Genomic DNA, 16,067 nt, shown 5'->3' on the forward strand with positions numbered 1-16,067 from the left:
TTTTTTTTTTTTTTTTTTTTTTCTTTTTTTGAGACAGGGTCTCACTATGTAGTTCAGACTGCTCTGGAACTCACTGTGTATCCTAGGCTGGTCTTGAACCCATAGAGATCCTCCTGCCTCAGCCTCCCGAGTGCTGGGATTACAGGCATGTGCCACCATACCCAGCCAACCCCCAGACTTTGATAGGGGTACAGGAGGCCCAAAGCAGGACCTGCCAGGAGAGGTATTGGTGACAGCCACACTTTGGGTGTCCTAAGCCCTCAGTTACCCACGTGATGGCCCAGTTGGAGTGGTGGGGAACCAAGGTCTGGGTGAACTACAGGTTGAGTGGACAGCTGTGGCTGGGCCTGAAACTGGGACTCACTCCATCTTGGGACCCTCTTTTCATCCAAGTTGGAAGGGCACCTCTGTGATGATGCTACCTCAGGAAGCAGTCAAGTGACACAGGGCTTCCTGCTAACCATGACAAACAGGATGCTGAAGAGTTTCCGGAACCTTCAGTAGGAGGAAGGAGCCAGACAGAAATTCTACGGAGACTAAACTTTCCCTTGAGCCTGCTCTACAGGGATGGGTTGTCAGTCTTCTGTAGGACCAAGAATTACCACTGGGGCTGAAGGAAGCATGGGGCGGGGGCTGTCACAGGTGTAGGCTCAGGGTCTGGATTCAAATCCCCTGGGCTGCCCTCTGTTCAGTGTGTGACTGTAAACCGGTAGGCAGCTGCATTAGTTTCCTGTGGCTGCTGTAACAACTTAGCACAAAGTCAGTGGTTTAAAACAACAGTTCCAGAGAGAAGAAGCCTGCAATTAAGAAGTAGGCAGGGCGCCACTGCCTGAGGCTCTAAGTCAGGACCCTTCCTGGCCTCGTTCTGGCGGTTCCAGCAATCCTTAAATTCCTTAGCTCGGGAAAGGGTCACTCTAAACTTTGCCTCCTGGTCCTTCTCTGGCCCATGTGATTCTCTTCCTGTGGCGTCTTACAAGGCCACTAGTTACTCAATGTATGGTCCACCCTAATCCAGCGTGACCTCCTCTTATCTAATTACTTCTGCAAAGCAAAGCTTCTTTCTAAATAGGGTCAGATTCTGAGCTTCCAAGTAGACATAAACTTGGGATGGGGGAAGATGCTGTTTAACCCTACTATGCCACAGCCCCCGCAAACTTGTTTCCTCCGTAAAACAAGGAAAATAAAACGCCCATCTGGCGTAGGTGTCCTAGAGCACACAGCTGCACGGAACATTTTAGTAAAATATATTTTACGGCTTTTCTTTTTCTCTCGTGGTGTTGGGGTTTGAACCCAGGGCCTCGTGAGTGCTGGGCAAGCCCTCTGTCACTAAGCTACACTTTAGCCCCTCATCTCTGGTTTTATGACTGGATCTCCCCAGCGAGCCTATGGCCAGCATCTGTCCGCTCTGATGACTAGTGGGCACTTCATGCACTCTGGAGACTGAGGCAGACATGAGGGGGCAGGAAAGTCAGCTCAGAGTGGGGCAGCTGGGACAGAGGCAAAGGAGGGTTCTGGAGGTGGCATCCCGGCGGGGGTTTGAAAGAAGAGTGCTTCTCACAACCGTAGCAGCCTACAAAGATTTCCGGAGGGGGCACTGAGTGCAGAGGAATGGGCAAGAACCTGCAAGGCAAGAATTTATCCCCAGGGCAAACAGGAGTCTTTGAATGGTTTTTCCGCTGGGGAGGAACTTGGCTCAGATTTGCATGCCGAGCGCTGGGGTTGCATTAGGAAAACAACAGCAGAGCTGAGACCTGTGACCAGGAGCCAGCCAATCGATAGGGGTGGTTGTGGAGGCTGGGAGATCAAATGCAACGGAGAGCGGGTATAGTAAAGGTTGGGAAGACTGGGAAGGACGAGGGAGGACTCAGGAGTGCTGTGTGGGGCCGGACTCTGGCTCGTGTGGCCAGGGAGGCCCGGCGAGGGCAGTTGCTTACCTCAGGTTTGGGCTTGTCGACCTGGGTATCTGAAACCTCAGCCTCAGCCAGTGGGTTCAGTCAGACTCTGTTGTAACAGCCCAGCGTCTGAGAGGCCAGGGAGGTAGAAGAGGCACTGCGAAAGACAGAGCTCCCCACAGCTCTGGAGGCCTGGGTGAGCCAAGCAGGGCGTGCGTGGAAAGTGTCTGGTGGCTTGGGCATCAGTGAAGTCATGGGTTGTTGTGTTTGGACAGGACGGCTTGGGGTGTGACCCGACAGGTCCTGAGAGGCTGGGGTGCCTCTCCAAGGGACCAGGCTGGGACACGGACGGAACTCAGCCTTTCTCCCTCAACTCCCTGGAGCTCGCAGACACTGCACATAATAATTACCTGGTGATGCCACGATAAATGCCACCTGGAGAGGGTTCTGTGGGCAGAGAGGACAGAATGGCCACAATGGGGGACACTCGAGGCCTCTGCTCTGAGATGTTCAGCAGGCAGGGACGGAGGCGGCTGCAGACATAGGTGTTGGAGCCAGGCCAGCCTTGTGAGGCTTTGGAGGTAGTGGGAGCCTCAGGCAGGCTGTACACAGCCGTCTCAGTGAATCCATCCAATAACTCTCCTAGTTATCCCTGATCTCCAGATAGGAAACAGGAAAGGAAGAGCCGTCCAGATCCCGGCGCCATCAGTGGCTCAGTCATGTTTGATCCTAGGGATGGTAGGACCCTGTCCCCTGCCATCCTGCCTCTGAGTTGGGGTGCGGACTAGGTGCAAGGGCAGCCCTGAAGCCGGGTGCTCCCAGGCACTAACGAGCTGACAGTTCTGGAGGCCCAGGCCCAGTCTCCGTCCTTGTGTGCATACTTCAGTAGGGAATGCTGCAAGTGTGGCCAAGAGCTGTCAGCTAGGCACAGGGGGCACAGGAGCTCTGCCCATGCTGTGTTTAGCTTCCTACCGACACCAGGTGTGGGAGTGCTGGAGTCTCCTTCCAGAGGTGGTTTTTAGGTTCTTTCTGTTCTGAGCAAAGAAATGGTCAAGACAAGCACAAGAGACAGTGAGATTTTACATGTATTAAAAGTAGGAAGAGAAACGGGCTCTGCAGAGTTGAGTTTTGACCAAGTAAAAGTAGGAAAAGAAAGACACCCTACAGAATAAGAGCAGAACACCATAGCGGGGCATTCCATACTGACTACCCTTGGTGGATCTCCCACTCCTGATGTCAGTTTTCCAAAGCAGCTCCAGCTCTTGTGAGAAGTCTGTATGCAGGGCTTTGGGAACTGTTTTGCACATGTGTTCTGGGATTTTGCCACCAACACGTCACCCTTACTTCCCCAGCCAGGCTGCCATGCCCTGATCTCCTGTCTCACCCCCACCACTGGGTGACACCAGCTCCTTCCGTGAGCTGGGCCCTCTGTAGTCTGGTCTGTACGGCTCTAAGAGGCTGTTGCCAGGTAGCCACACAGTGTAGGTGTCCCTGTTTCTCTGCACTCTGGCTTCAGTTAGTTCATAGGGTCTGAGGTTAGGCCCTCCAGCAAGAGGCTGACTCTTTCAGCTTTCAGAAAGCGTTACAAAGAGGCTGGGGCTTGGTGCTGTGGAAAACTTGCTAACCACCTGCGGTCTTGTTGTCTTTAGAGATACCTCTTCATGGGGCAGGAGTGTAAGTTTTTTGGGGCTGCTAAAAGAGCAGAGCAAACATTTGAGGTTTTGTGATTCTAAAGTTGACTGAGATGCTGTGGGGTTTGGGCTGGGTGTGGTGGTACACTCCTATGATCACAGCTAGTTGGGAGGTTGAAGCAGTATTGCAAGTTTAAAGCCAGCCTGGAAAATTTAGTGAAATTGTTTTAAAATAAAAACAGCCAGGTGGGGTGGCCCATGCCTGTAATCCCACCTTTTAGGAGGCTGAGGCAGGAGGACCGCTGAGCCTTTGAGGCCAACCTGAACTACATAGCAAAACCCTGTCTCAAAAATAAATAAATAAAACATTAAAAAAGAAAAAAAAAAAAAGAGGCAGGGGGTGGGTAGCCCAGTAGCCCAGTGTTTCCTGAGCTCAATCCCCAGTATATTTCTTTTCCCTTTTTTTCTTTCTTTCTTTTTTTGGTTTTTTGAGACAGGGTCTCACTATGTAGTTGAGACTGACCCGGAACTCACTATGTAGCCCAGGCTGGTTTTGAACTCACAGCGATCCTCCTGCCTCAGCCTCCCAAGTCCTGGGATTACAGGCATGTGCCACCATGCCCGGCTGCTCCAGTATATTTCTTAAAAGGCTATAATACTTGGATTATCCCTGTGTACCAGGCTGGTTTTGACCCCACAGCGATCCTCCTGCCTCAGCCTCCCAAGTCCTGGGATTACAGGCATGTGCCACCATGCCCGGCTGCTCCAGTATATTTCTTAAAAGGCTATAATACTTGGATTTGAACTCAGTTTCATCCCACCAGTTTGCTAAATGAAGACACAAATGGTGTCCTCAATGATATCAGGTTTCCTGGCTCCCAAGCAGTGCTGAGATCCTATCCCAGCAGTTCTGGAGGATGGAGCAAGATCGGACACACCCATTCCGCTTATTCACAGTGAGGCTGCAGTTCCGTGTGTCAGGGCTCTATCCCTGGCCTTTGAGGGGCCCATTTGAGACTCTGGGTTTCCGGACACCTCCTGGTACTCATGCAGTCAGCTTCCTGGGCCTCACACTGGTGGGTGCCGCAGTGAGATAGATAGATAAATACCAGTTCCAGGAAGTGGTTTGCACGGCTTTCCCCATCTTGTAGGTCTTCATCCTCGTTTTTTTGTACCAGGGATTGAACTCGGGCCCTCAGGCTTGAGAGGCAGGTGGCGGAACCACTGAGTTAAATCCCCGGCCAATCTTCATCCTCCTGAGTGGCCATGGGCAGGTCCCTTTCCTTCCCAGCCTTTGGTTTCTGTGCTGACAGCACACTTCTTCCCCTACTGGAGTCCTTTTTGTCAAATACAGAAGTGGGGCAGCCCTGAGCCCGTTGAAGTAGAAAGGGCCTCGGAGGCTTCTGCAAGCCCATCTCTCTGCAGGAAAGGTAGGTTGGGTCCTGACCTCACCCCACACCGTCCCCTGGAGCCTCCGGTCTGGCCCAGTCCCCTGAGGTGCTATGGGCTGCGGAGGTCAGCACCACAGGGTGATTAGGGGACAAAGGCTTTGGGATCGTGGCATGGCAACTCCTGCTACCAGGCCAGCCTGGTGTGGGAAATTTCCCCCAGGAGCAAGGGCACAGAAAGCCCACAGCTCAGCCAGCCCTCACCAAGCTCCCCCATCAACACTTCCTCTTCCCATGGCCCCTGTGCTAGCCCAGCTCTGGAACTGGGTAAGGAGCTAATGAGCACCCACCAGGGTCTTAATGAGTGAGCTGGGGTTAATGGGTTACTCAGTGCAAGGTGACATATTCACCAGCCTCCCAGAGCTCTCAAAGTCCAGGCTAAAATGAACTTCAAGGTCCAGGCACTGCTACTTCCTTTTTCCAGCCTTGATGCCTCTGGAATCAGAAAGGGCCGGGGAGGTCAAGAGATCTCCTGGGGCACTCACTGCCTCTGCTGAAGACTCCAGTACTTCCTCTTGGTGTGTCTTTCCCTAAACCCACTCTGACTGGGTTTCCAAACGCCTTGTTCTAGCGTCTGCCCCTCCCTCAAACCCCTGGGCTCCTCCTCCTTGGACGGTAACTCCCGCTTACCTCCCCTAGGCTGGGGCCTCCTAGGGAGAAGAATCTGGAAGGATCTGGATCGGGAGGGGGGGGATGAATATGAGTAAAATGAGTTTAAGCCAGCGCTGTGCCAGTGATGGAAACACACCCCTGTGGACCTTGATGTGAGCCTTGCGGGACACCCACACTCAGCATGCCAAAGCCAGGAGCCACGGATGGGCCTTCTCCCCCAACCCCTGTGGTCAGCAGTGACTGTCCACAGCCCAGGAAATTAGAAATTCGGAGTCTCCCCTTGGCCATGTGACTCCTTTCAATTCAGGGACCCAGAATCAGTGGAGCAACCGCCCCTTACAGCGCCTACCTACCCTGCAAGGTGGCTGAAAGGGAGCGTTTGGAGGGGTGTCCCCTATGCTGGGGCTGTGGAGGGAAACTCAGTCTTCTTAGACTTCGTAGGGCCACAGATACCTATGCCCCAGACCCCCAGGGTTGTGATCCCTGCTTGGACATCCGAAGTAGGGAAGATCGCCTCTCCCAAGGGATTTTATTTTATATTATATTTTTGTAGCCGGGATGGAACTCAGGACCTCGCGCTTGCTAAGCAGGCGGCCTCAGGGAACTTCTGGCCTAAACTCCCTCCGGCTGAAACCCTGCCTCTTCCACCCAGGTTCCCTTGCTCAGCTTTCCCATTAAAGGTTTTGTGACCCTATCAGGTTCTGAGGAACCACAGCTGTTCCAGGTCGCAGCTGTCCGGCCCACCTGGAATACTTCCTGCACCTTTAAAAGCCTCCTCCCACCCTAGGCCGGCGGGGGGAGGGAGAGGAGGAGCTGGGTCACAGCTGGGGCTGAGAACTATACCCTCTGTCTGGTGCAGGCCTTGCAGGCAAGTGAGCCAGGCACGTGTCTGGCCGTGCCCAGGACTGTGTGACCCCAAGCATGACTCACCCTCTCTGAGCTGCTGGAAATCATCGTCGGGGAGTGCAGGCTTGGTCCCTCCCAGGGGTGTGCGGAGGTCTGGGTTCTATCCCTGGGCTCTGCCATGTGCGGGCTGTGCTCTGGAGGAGATCCTGTAGGAGCCTTGGTTTACACAGCTGCGCGGCAGGAGTGAGCCGCCTTCAAGGTGAGGGGGTGACGCTGGTGTGGAAGGGTCTTTCTCTGCGGCTGCACAAGTAGTCAGGGCCCTAGGTTCTTTCTTTCACCTGGGACTGGGTTTTTTGTCTGATTAGTGGGCTTCACACACCTTGCCCAGGATTTGTGACTTGCTGGGGCTATGAGTGAGTGTCCGGGGCTGGAGCAGAGGCACTTGAGCCCTCTAAGGAAACTCTCGAGGAAGCCGAGGCTCCCAGGAAATGGACTTGGAATGAAGGGGGAGGGTGCAGCCTGGACACCAGCTCCAGAATGAGTAGGAACTGTGGTGGGGCTGCAAGCGCTGGGCCCTCTGGCCGTGCTGACCCCTCTCTGCTCTGGCTGTGTCTGGGGTGCAGCCCATTTTGCAATGAGTCATTACTCAACACCAAGGAGGTCCCACGTCTGAGGTCACCATAGGCCTATGTAGCTCTTTCAACAGGTTTCCTGCTGCTGGTGGTTAAGAAGCCTTGAAGAAGGGGCAGGTTGTTTTCGTTTCTCCTGGTTCTCAACCCTGTGTCACCAGGTTGGGCAGAGAGGGAGGTGGATTCCAACTCCAGGGCTGGGAACACGCAGAGGTGTGGAGCAGGGGCACGATTCCCTGCGAGGGCTGGTGGGGTAGCGTAGGCCCTGGGCTCAGCCATGCCTGTCTTCCAGGGTCAGCTGCCCTCGGGCAGATCACTTCCTCATAAGCTTTGGTTTCCTTTCCGCGATGCGCTTGGGTTTCTGCCCCAGTTTCACTCCGGTAGCTCCAGGATAGTGGAGCCTTCGAGCTTGGCTTGAGGTTCAGTAGGAAACTGCAGGCCGGTTGTGCTGTCCTGTTCGCTGTGTCCAGGTCTGGGGTATGAGTATGGGCGAGTGAGTGTGAGTGTGTGCTCACTTGTGTGTTGGGATGCCGAGGGCAGAGTCAGCATCTCTGGGCGAGTGAGGTTTGTGCGTTCCTGGGAGCGGGGAGCTCAGCCACGTAATGTACACCACTGTCCGGAGAGGTGGGGAGGGAGCGTGGCTCAGGGAGATGTTGCCCTTGGAGGATGAGGGTCAAGAGGGAATGGAGGGCATTGGCCAGGGCCCACTGGGCAGAGTCCACACCTGCCTCCCTTGGTTAGCTGGTCAGGGACACGCAGCAACCTGGGGCAGCCTTGGCTGTGTGACCTAGGAACAGTTCTAGCCTTCTCTGGCACCCTGGCTCTCTAGGCTGTTCAGGTAGTTCCTCGGGCCTGGGGTACAAATGTTTCTGGATTGGCAACAGAAACAGTCTGGTCACTGGGTCCTCCAGGCCGTGTTCCAAGAACACACCTCTGACGCCTGGTAGCAGGGTGTGGTGAGCCTCTTCCGAGAGACACTCCTGCTCCGCTGCCCCAGGAGCCTTCTCCGGGACACCTTGTCTGCCTCTGTGTCTAGATGCTCTGAACAGGGACAGGGTAGACCAGAGGGGCCCCACCTGAGGCTTCCTGGAGGGACTCAGTTGTGGATGCTGCCCTTGGAAGGGACCCCAGTCCGAGACGAACCTTTTTCCAAGGTTCACAGCACCTCCCTCCCATCTCCCGCCCAAGGCCCTTCCAGAGCTGATGAACTTTAATCACCTGGTGACAAGCCCAGTCGCTGCGCCTCCTTGCTCCTGTGTTGTTCATGGCGTCAGCCTCCAGCCGTCCTCCCAGCCTGGCTGGACCTCTGGCGGAGGACTTCCGGTTCTCTAGCCTATTCAGATGCTTCTGGCTGTCCACAGGGGTGCTGGGCACCCCTTAGCTGACCTCTTGTCCCCCTAAGACTAGGTAAGCACATGGGCCTGAGACCCCTACTGTCCCTTTCCTGTCTGTGCACCCAGATCCTGATCCCAATCCAGAGGCCCCCTGAGGAGCTAAGCAGGGGCCACAGGCGTGGCTCCAGCTGCTTGGGGGTGGGGGGGGGACACGATCTGTGGCCAGAACTTTCCCAGACAGAAAATCTGCCTCTTCCTCCCCAGCTGGTGCCTCAGGCCAGAGCTATTTTCTGAGGAAGAAGGGGCTCCCTCCTGGGCCCCCGCTGCTCCCCTGGGCCTCAGGTAAAACCATCAGGATTACAAGGAGGGAGGGGTCTGGGTTGAGGCCCAGCATTGTCGCTAATCTACTTTCTGGCCTCAGTTTCCCCTTTGACACTGGTTTGGGAGAGAGCCAGGCTTTGGTCTTAGACGTTCTTTTAAGGAGCCTGAAAAAAACTTAGGGGTGGAGGGATGGGAAATGGAAGGCAGGCCCCCAGCAGGGTGTCTTCCGCTGGGCTGGGGACATCTGCCTGTGGGAGGCTAGGCCAACCCTCCCTGTCACAGTGTCGGTGGGGAGGAGAGATGGGAGTCAGTCCTGCCCACTCCCTCCCCACACTCCCTGGAAGTCTGAGGCTTGCTGGGTGCCCTCACTTGGGTCTGTAGTGGACAGGGGGACGAGGAAGCAGGAATATGTGACTCAGGGTATCAGGGTGCCTTCAGAGGAGTTTCAGCTCACAACTCCAAGTGTGGGAGAGATGAGGCCAGAGATGCCCAGAATGGACTGGAGGGCGGCACCAGCCAAGCCAGGCCCCTGCCCCACTGCATGGACTCCCAGTGTGACTTTCTCACGAGGAGCTCTTCACCTCTGTCCCCACCAGGACCCAGGTGTCTGCATTCCCAAAGGCTGTCAGGCCTGGCAATCTCTGGGACAGAAGAAAGAGGGCAGGGCTTGGTTGGCACTTTGTCAGACAGAGCCCTCTAGCTGTGTTTTGGAGGACTGAGCTGGCGGGAGAGCAGGAGGCTGAGTGGAGTTCAGGTTGGAATCGTGTTTGAATTCAGGCTCTGGTGGTCAAGGTAGAAAGGAGGGGTTCTTTGGACCCTATTGGGGACGTAAGTTAGTGGTCTGCTGCATGGCCACTCGCCAGGCGTCTCTGCGCTGGGGCTCCGTGTCTCCTTCTGCATCTAGGGCTGGGGATCTCTATATTTCTCATGGAAGATGAGGGGTCAAATGCTACCATGCTGTGCATCACCCCATGCCTGCCAAGCCCTTCCACTCTGATTTCGGGAATGCCCCCATGAGTTTGGGGTGGGGGACAAGGACTCCTGTCCTAGATCTTCTCTGGGATCATCTGGCCCTGAACCCAGTCGCTCTAAAGAGAGACAAGGAAAACCAGAGGAGGAGCCAGCTTGGAGCCCTATGGAGGGGCTCACTGGTGGGCACTCCTTTTGGAGGGACTAGGGTCCGAGAGAGGGGACCCTTGCGTCTGTCACCACACACACCCCCACTCCCTGTTGTGATCAAACCCCTCACCGGCTACCGCAGCCATGGGGATTCTGAAGCTGCTGCTGTCCTCTGCACAGCGTGAGAGAAAATCTACAGGGAAATATAGTCAGCAAGAGGTCCACAGGCAGGCAGCCCGGGATGTCCCTTTAGTACAGCCACGGTAATAATGGCAGCTAACAATTACTTAGCACTTAACCGATTTAATTCACGACCGTCCTGATGAAGGAGGCCAGCGCTGGGCAGAGAAGTGACCTGCCGACGCTGCACAGTTCCAGACTCAGAGGTGGGCAGGCTGGCTCTGGCTCCTCGGCCCCCTTTGTCACATGACATGCCACTGCCCCCGGGCTTGTGCAGGAGCACCCCATACCCTCCCCGCTCTGCCGACTCTGGGCTGTGCCTGGGAGAATTCATGCAGACATGGGTGCTACTGACAGCCTCTTTGGCTCCAGAGTTCAACTGGAGGCAGAAAACGCAGCCAGAGGTGGGGGGGGTCACATCGAGCCCCCCTGGATAGGGCTGGGCCCGCTTCAGGTTCACCCTCATGATTTCAGGAGAGCGAGGTGGCTGCCTGTTGGAGGAGTCTTTAGAGAAGATCCTGTGGCCACAGGGTCCTGCAGAGCACAAGCGAGACCCCAATTATTTCTCCAGCTGTGTTCGGCCAAACTCTCTGGTCTTTCAGAGCCGTCTTCCTAGACAAGGCTTGGGATTCTCACCCACCGCTGAACGGTAAGCTCTGGCCCTGTGGTAGCTGATCGCAGATTTCAGGAGACTGGCGGGGATGAGGGAGGACTCCTGGGAAGGCACAGCGGATCTTCAACTCCACACTCTGTTCTGGGCTGCTCTTGAGGGCCCGATGGACAGTTCCCTGGGCTGAGGTAGAAAAGAAGGGATAAGGCTAGGCCGGTCCTTTCTGGAGCTCCCTGCAAGGTGTGGCTGCTATGAGGAGGTAGACAAGACACGTAGAGTCTGAAGGGGCACCAGGGAAAGGGTCCCTGTTGGCCATGAGGTCCTTAAGGGATGAGCCCTGTGGAGTAACAGGGAGGATTTGGAAGGGCAGAGATGGGCCTGGAGCTCCTGGCAGAAGGAACGCCCTGGTCAAAGGTCTAGGAGGCTGGAAGGACCTCAGGGCTATTCTTGAGCCTCAACTTTAGAATGTCCCCTGGGGGAGAGGGCTCTGGGAGTGCCCAAGGCTGGGACTGACCCTGCTCCTGCCCTCTGCTGTGTGGCAGAGTCATGAAGAAGCAGTTTGTGGTGCTGGGCTTGTTGGCTGTGGTTCTGGTACTGGTCGTCATCGTCGGTCTTTGCTTCTGGCTGCCCTCCACCTCCACGAAGCCCAGCCACGTGTATGCCAGGGCGGCTGTGGCCGCTGATGCCCTGCGCTGCTCGGAGATTGGGAGGTGAGCGGGATCACCCGACCTGGGGCAGGGTGTGGAGCAGTGGGTGGGAGCATGCTCGGGCCCTGGAAGACGGTCGGGCAAGTAGACCTGGGCAAGACCTTCGTCTCTCTGGACTCAGCCTCTCCACCTAGAAACAGGCTGCCTGGACTAGGAGTGTCTGCTGTGCACTGAGCTGCCGCCTTTTCCTTGGGCCCTTTCTGCAGCCTCGGGTCGGGGAAGAAGTGACAGTGACCTCTGGATCTCAGCGTTGGTCTCCCAGCAGCCATGAGGGTTCCTTGTCCCACTTCCAAGAGTACCTGTCTCTTTGGATAAACCCTGTCTATTTTTGATTCCTATCTCACATTACATACAAAGATCAGTTTCCACCTGAAGACTTAAGCAGGGAAAATATTATTCATTAAAAAAATAACTCGGCTTGTCCTAAGGCACATTCCTGTAATCCCAGCTACTTGGGAGGCTGAAGCAGGAGGATTGCAATTTGAGGTGAGGTAGGGCAACTAAGGATTGGCTCAACCTTGTCTCGAAGTGAAAAACAAAAAATAAGCAAAGTGCCGTTTTTCTTTTCTTTTTAAAAAATCAAATAAATTATGTATGCTGGTTTGATTAGGAAAGAGGAAACTTAAAGTCTTTAACAAACAAAAAGTCTCACAGCTTCCTGTTGTGCCTTCCTTTGGGCAGGGTGGCTTGTGGAGGTGGAATGGTGGATGGCAGGGTCTGTATGGGGCCTGGGAGCCCTTAGGATCTCCCTCTCCCATGTGCCACCGGCAGGGATGTGCTGCTGGACGGCGGCTCAGCGGTGGACGCGGCTATCGCAGGCCTGCTCTGCACTGGTCTCATGAACCCTCACAGCATGGGCATTGGCGGCGGCCTGTTCCTCACCATCTATGATAGCTCCACGGGTGAGTGCCTGGGGGAGGGAAGTGGCAAGGGGTGTCCGACTCAGGGTGGACGTGGGCGGCCCCTGGGCTCCCTCAGGGAGAGTGGTCTGCTCGGCCTGCCTACCTGCTGTTTCTTTCAGGGAAAGCTGAGATTATCAACGCCCGAGAAGTGGCACCCAGGCTGGCTTACACCAGCATGTTCAATAGCTCGGAGGATTCTGAGAAAGGTAAGCGGTCTGGGAGCCTAGGGCCACAGGGATGCTAACTCGGCCAAAGGAGTGACACTGCTGGTAACTCCTCCCAGTCCGCCCTAGGTCCTTAACACCCTCCTGCAATGAATGCAGACATCGTGGGGTGGAGGGGAAAGGCACATTCTTCTGTTATTTCGGCTCAAGCTCCTCCACCGCCACGCTGTGGTTGTAGATGGGAAGAATAATCACAGTGAGCCTCGCATCTGTGAGTTCCACAGTATGGATTCAGCACCTGAGCCAGGCGTGGTGGCGCACACCCGAAATCCCTGCATTCTGGCAGGATGAGGCAGAAGGATCCTAAATTTAAACCCAGCCTTGGCAACTTAATGATTTAGACCCTGTCTCAAAATAAGAAATTAAAAAAGGGCTGGAGGGCCGGGCGTGGTGGCTCACTTCTATAATCCCAGCACTCCGTAGGCTGAGGCAGGAGGATCGCTGTGAGTTCAAGACCAGCCGGGGCTACATAGTGAGTTCCAGGTCAGTCTCAACTACACAGTGAGACCGTGTCTCAAAAAAAAAAGACTAAAAAAAAAAAGGGCTGGAGATATACCTCAGTGTGAAGACTTTGGGTTTAATCCTCAGTATTGAAAAAAATTCCGTCCATACAGAACATATATGGAACAGGTCAGTCAACTACACAGTGAGACCGTGTCTCAAAAAAAAAAGACTAAAAAAAAAAAGGGCTGGAGATATACCTCAGTGTGAAGACTTTGGGTTTAATCCTCAGTATTGAAAAAAATTCCGTCCATACAGAACATATATGGACATTTTTCCATGTCTTTATTCCACAAACAACTATTTACATTGGATTTAAGTACAATAAGTAATGAAGAGATGATTATCCAACCTGTGGCTCACAGGTATGGAAAATGGGAGAGGGGACATTACCGGAACCCCTGCAGTGGGTCCTGGTCTCCTGTGAGCCACAACAGCACAAGGCTAATTAAAGAACAAAGACAGGAAATGAGATTTAGAGAGAAGCTGGGTCTTCCGACTGATTAGTGCAGCTGTAGGCACCAAAGACAAAGGCCTCCAAGTGCATCCAGCACTTATGGAATATAACTGTCGGGGGGGAAAAGGGATCAGGGTAGGCCTTGAAGGCATCTAGTGAAAAATACTACTGAACATCTGACAATGACGGCACCAGGAGGGACGGTAAGGAAGTACACACTGCTCATCCTGCTTGGATAGAACATGTTTGTTCTGGGACTGGGTGTGATTAGCCAGCCACCCATTGGATCAACGAGAAGCCATAATTCAGGGGAAAGCATTTTAATTCGGGTCATGCGGACCTCGGCTGCATGGAACTCAGCAGAGGTCTGCCACTTCACAAACCAGGACTTCGGCCTCAGTCACAGCCATTAGCAAAGGAGCAATACTGCCCGACTCTGCTCTCCGACCTGCCCGTTTAGTCATGGAGGGCTTCGGTCTGACTCCTGATGTAAAATAATATAGCCAGATTAGGGAAAGGAAGAAGCATGGGCCACTCATATCCCACTAGTACTGGGCAGGGATGTCTGCTACAGTTGGGTAGGCCGTTAAGAAATATTTTTAGCTCAGGTGTAGTGGTGCATGCCTGTAATCCCAGCACTCAGATAGCTGAGGCAGGAGGATCTTCCACCAGTGTGAGGCTAGCTTGAGCTCCATAGTGCGTTCAAAGCCAGCCTGGATTATATAGCAAGACCCTGTGTCAAAAAAATAAAGCTAGATTTAAAAGGTAGTTTTGTTACTTATATATTAACTATGGTACATCTTTTTTTTTTTTTTTTTGGTACTGGGGATTGAACTCAGGCCTTTGTGCTTGCCAGGCAGGTGGCACAACCACTGAGCTAAATCCCTGGCCCATCCATGGCATAGATTTTATATGTGGCTCAAGATAATTCCTCCTCACTCAGTGCAGCCCAGGGAAGGCAAGTTCTTCCAACTCGTAGGCCGCAAGTTGAACACGTAGGACTGGACATGCCTGAGTATGGGAGGATGTGAATAAGTTATATGCAAATACTGCACCATTTTATACAGGGCACTTGAGCACTCAAGGGTCTGCTATCCCCAGGGCATGGGTCCTGGAACAAGTTCCTCACAGATGCTGAGGGGCGGCTGCATTATTATAACAGCTCATGCATTCCCAGAGTCAATGGGGCTGGCCCTGCTCAGAGCTTTTCACTTGTATCCACTCTGTACCTCCCAGGATGAGGAGGGGATCCTGTGTTGATTCCCATTTTAGAGGCAGTGATGCCGAGGTCCAGGGAAGTCATGCAAGCTGGTTTGAGATCACACAGCTGGGGTTACAGTAAAGAAGGGATTGAGCACGGGCTGTCAAAATCCTGTGTTTTTAACAGGCAGCTCGCTTATTCATTCATTTGTGAGGATAGCCATCTGGAGTGAGGCAGTTTCTCTTTTCTAACCTGACCCTAAGTAGAGAGGAGACTCCCAAATTCTCCAGGTAGATGAGGGGAAGCCAGTTGCCCCTGGAACACATGAATGAATGAACAAATGAAAGAAAGAAAAGAAAGACAAAAGGAAAGAAAAGACAACCTGTAACCTGGAGGAGCTAGCATCCCAGCTGGGCAGGGAAGGAGGCCGCACAGATGCCAGGGTGCCATGTGCTATTGGGACAGCAGAGCTGGGGGGCCGGAGGAGGGGGTTGTACAGAGAGTGATCTGGGCAGGGGCGGGGACATCTGAGCAGGGACCCGAGGTGGGGGTGGTCTGGGTGTAGCCGTGTGAGTGTCTCGGTGAAGATTGGGAAGATCCAGTGATCCAGGTGGGATGGGCAGGGACAGAGTCCTGCAGGCAGCCACGGAGGCTGCCAACAAGTGACCCAGGAGGAGGAGGAAGACCCAGGAGGAAGACTCGGCTGGGGGCATAGGTCATAGGTCGCTGAGAAGCTCCTGCCTCTCTTCTGAGTGAGATGGGAGACCATGGAGTGTCTGAGCGGAGGGAGGAAATCTGGCTTACGGCTAACAGGACACCTCGAGCTGCTGTGTAATGGGCAGGGAGCCAGTGGGGACCTGCTATGCAATCACCCGATAATTCAGGGAGAGTGGAGAGTGGTGGACAGCGGCTGGTGCTGAAAATACCAGCCAGAGCCTGTGCTTTGCCAACAGTTTGGGTAGGACGCACGTGTGGAGAGTCGTAGAAGACCCCAAGGTCTTGGGGTGTACCCAGGTGGATAGGGTGGCCCTAGCAGACAGGCAGGGCTGTTAGGGGGTGGGTTTGAGTGGATGCGATTTGGGGTAGGCTGTGCTGAGATGCCTGGTTTGAATGGGCACCGGGATACTTGGGTCTGTCGATCAGGGGAGCAGTCCAGGCCAGAAGGTAAATTTGGGAGCTGAAGCCCAGAGCAGCGGGAGAAAACCAAGAGACCCAGGAGGTGGTGGGAGATGGAGCTGCAGGCAGAGGAAAAGAGAGGATCAGGCATGAGACAGGAAGAAAGACTGATGAACCCCATTAGACTGAGTGCAACACTAGGTCTGGCAGTACGGGGGTCACCACGGAGCCCGACAAGCAGGGTGTTGTGAGAGCCCCGATCGTCCCAAGGTCAGGGAACCTGCCTTCCTGCCTTTTTCTCTTCCTTTTTTTTTTTTTTTTTTTTTTTTTTTTTTTG

The 16,067-nt window shown here is 54.2% G+C and overlaps 2 protein-coding genes across 2 annotated transcripts in view; one reads left to right on the top strand and one right to left on the bottom strand.

Annotated features, from left to right (window-relative positions):
- Positions 1 to 10,938, bottom strand: part of Lrrc75b (leucine rich repeat containing 75B) — a 19,079-nt gene extending 8,141 nt beyond the window's left edge. The window contains exons 1-5 of the mRNA XM_010604169.1: positions 10,914 to 10,938; positions 10,653 to 10,805; positions 10,196 to 10,546; positions 9,963 to 10,025; positions 1,935 to 1,963 (exon numbers count right to left, since the gene is read on the bottom strand). Of these exons, the coding sequence (XP_010602471.1) occupies positions 1,935 to 1,963; positions 9,963 to 10,025; positions 10,196 to 10,546; positions 10,653 to 10,805; positions 10,914 to 10,938 (621 nt within the window). The remainder of the gene's footprint in view (positions 1 to 1,934; positions 1,964 to 9,962; positions 10,026 to 10,195; positions 10,547 to 10,652; positions 10,806 to 10,913) is intronic.
- The window catches only part of Ggt1 (gamma-glutamyltransferase 1), a 13,446-nt gene continuing 7,865 nt past the window's right edge, over positions 10,487 to 16,067 (top strand). The window contains 4 exon segments of the mRNA XM_010603909.1: positions 10,487 to 10,661; positions 11,165 to 11,332; positions 12,101 to 12,231; positions 12,351 to 12,437. Coding sequence (XP_010602211.1) covers positions 11,169 to 11,332; positions 12,101 to 12,231; positions 12,351 to 12,437 — 382 coding nt within the window. The 5' untranslated portion in view covers positions 10,487 to 10,661; positions 11,165 to 11,168.

This window comes from Fukomys damarensis, unplaced genomic scaffold (genome assembly GCF_012274545.1).
Source record: "Fukomys damarensis isolate Sample0158 unplaced genomic scaffold, DMR_v1.0_HiC HiC_scaffold_12, whole genome shotgun sequence".
In the NCBI taxonomy this organism is placed as follows: Eukaryota; Metazoa; Chordata; class Mammalia; order Rodentia; family Bathyergidae; genus Fukomys; species Fukomys damarensis.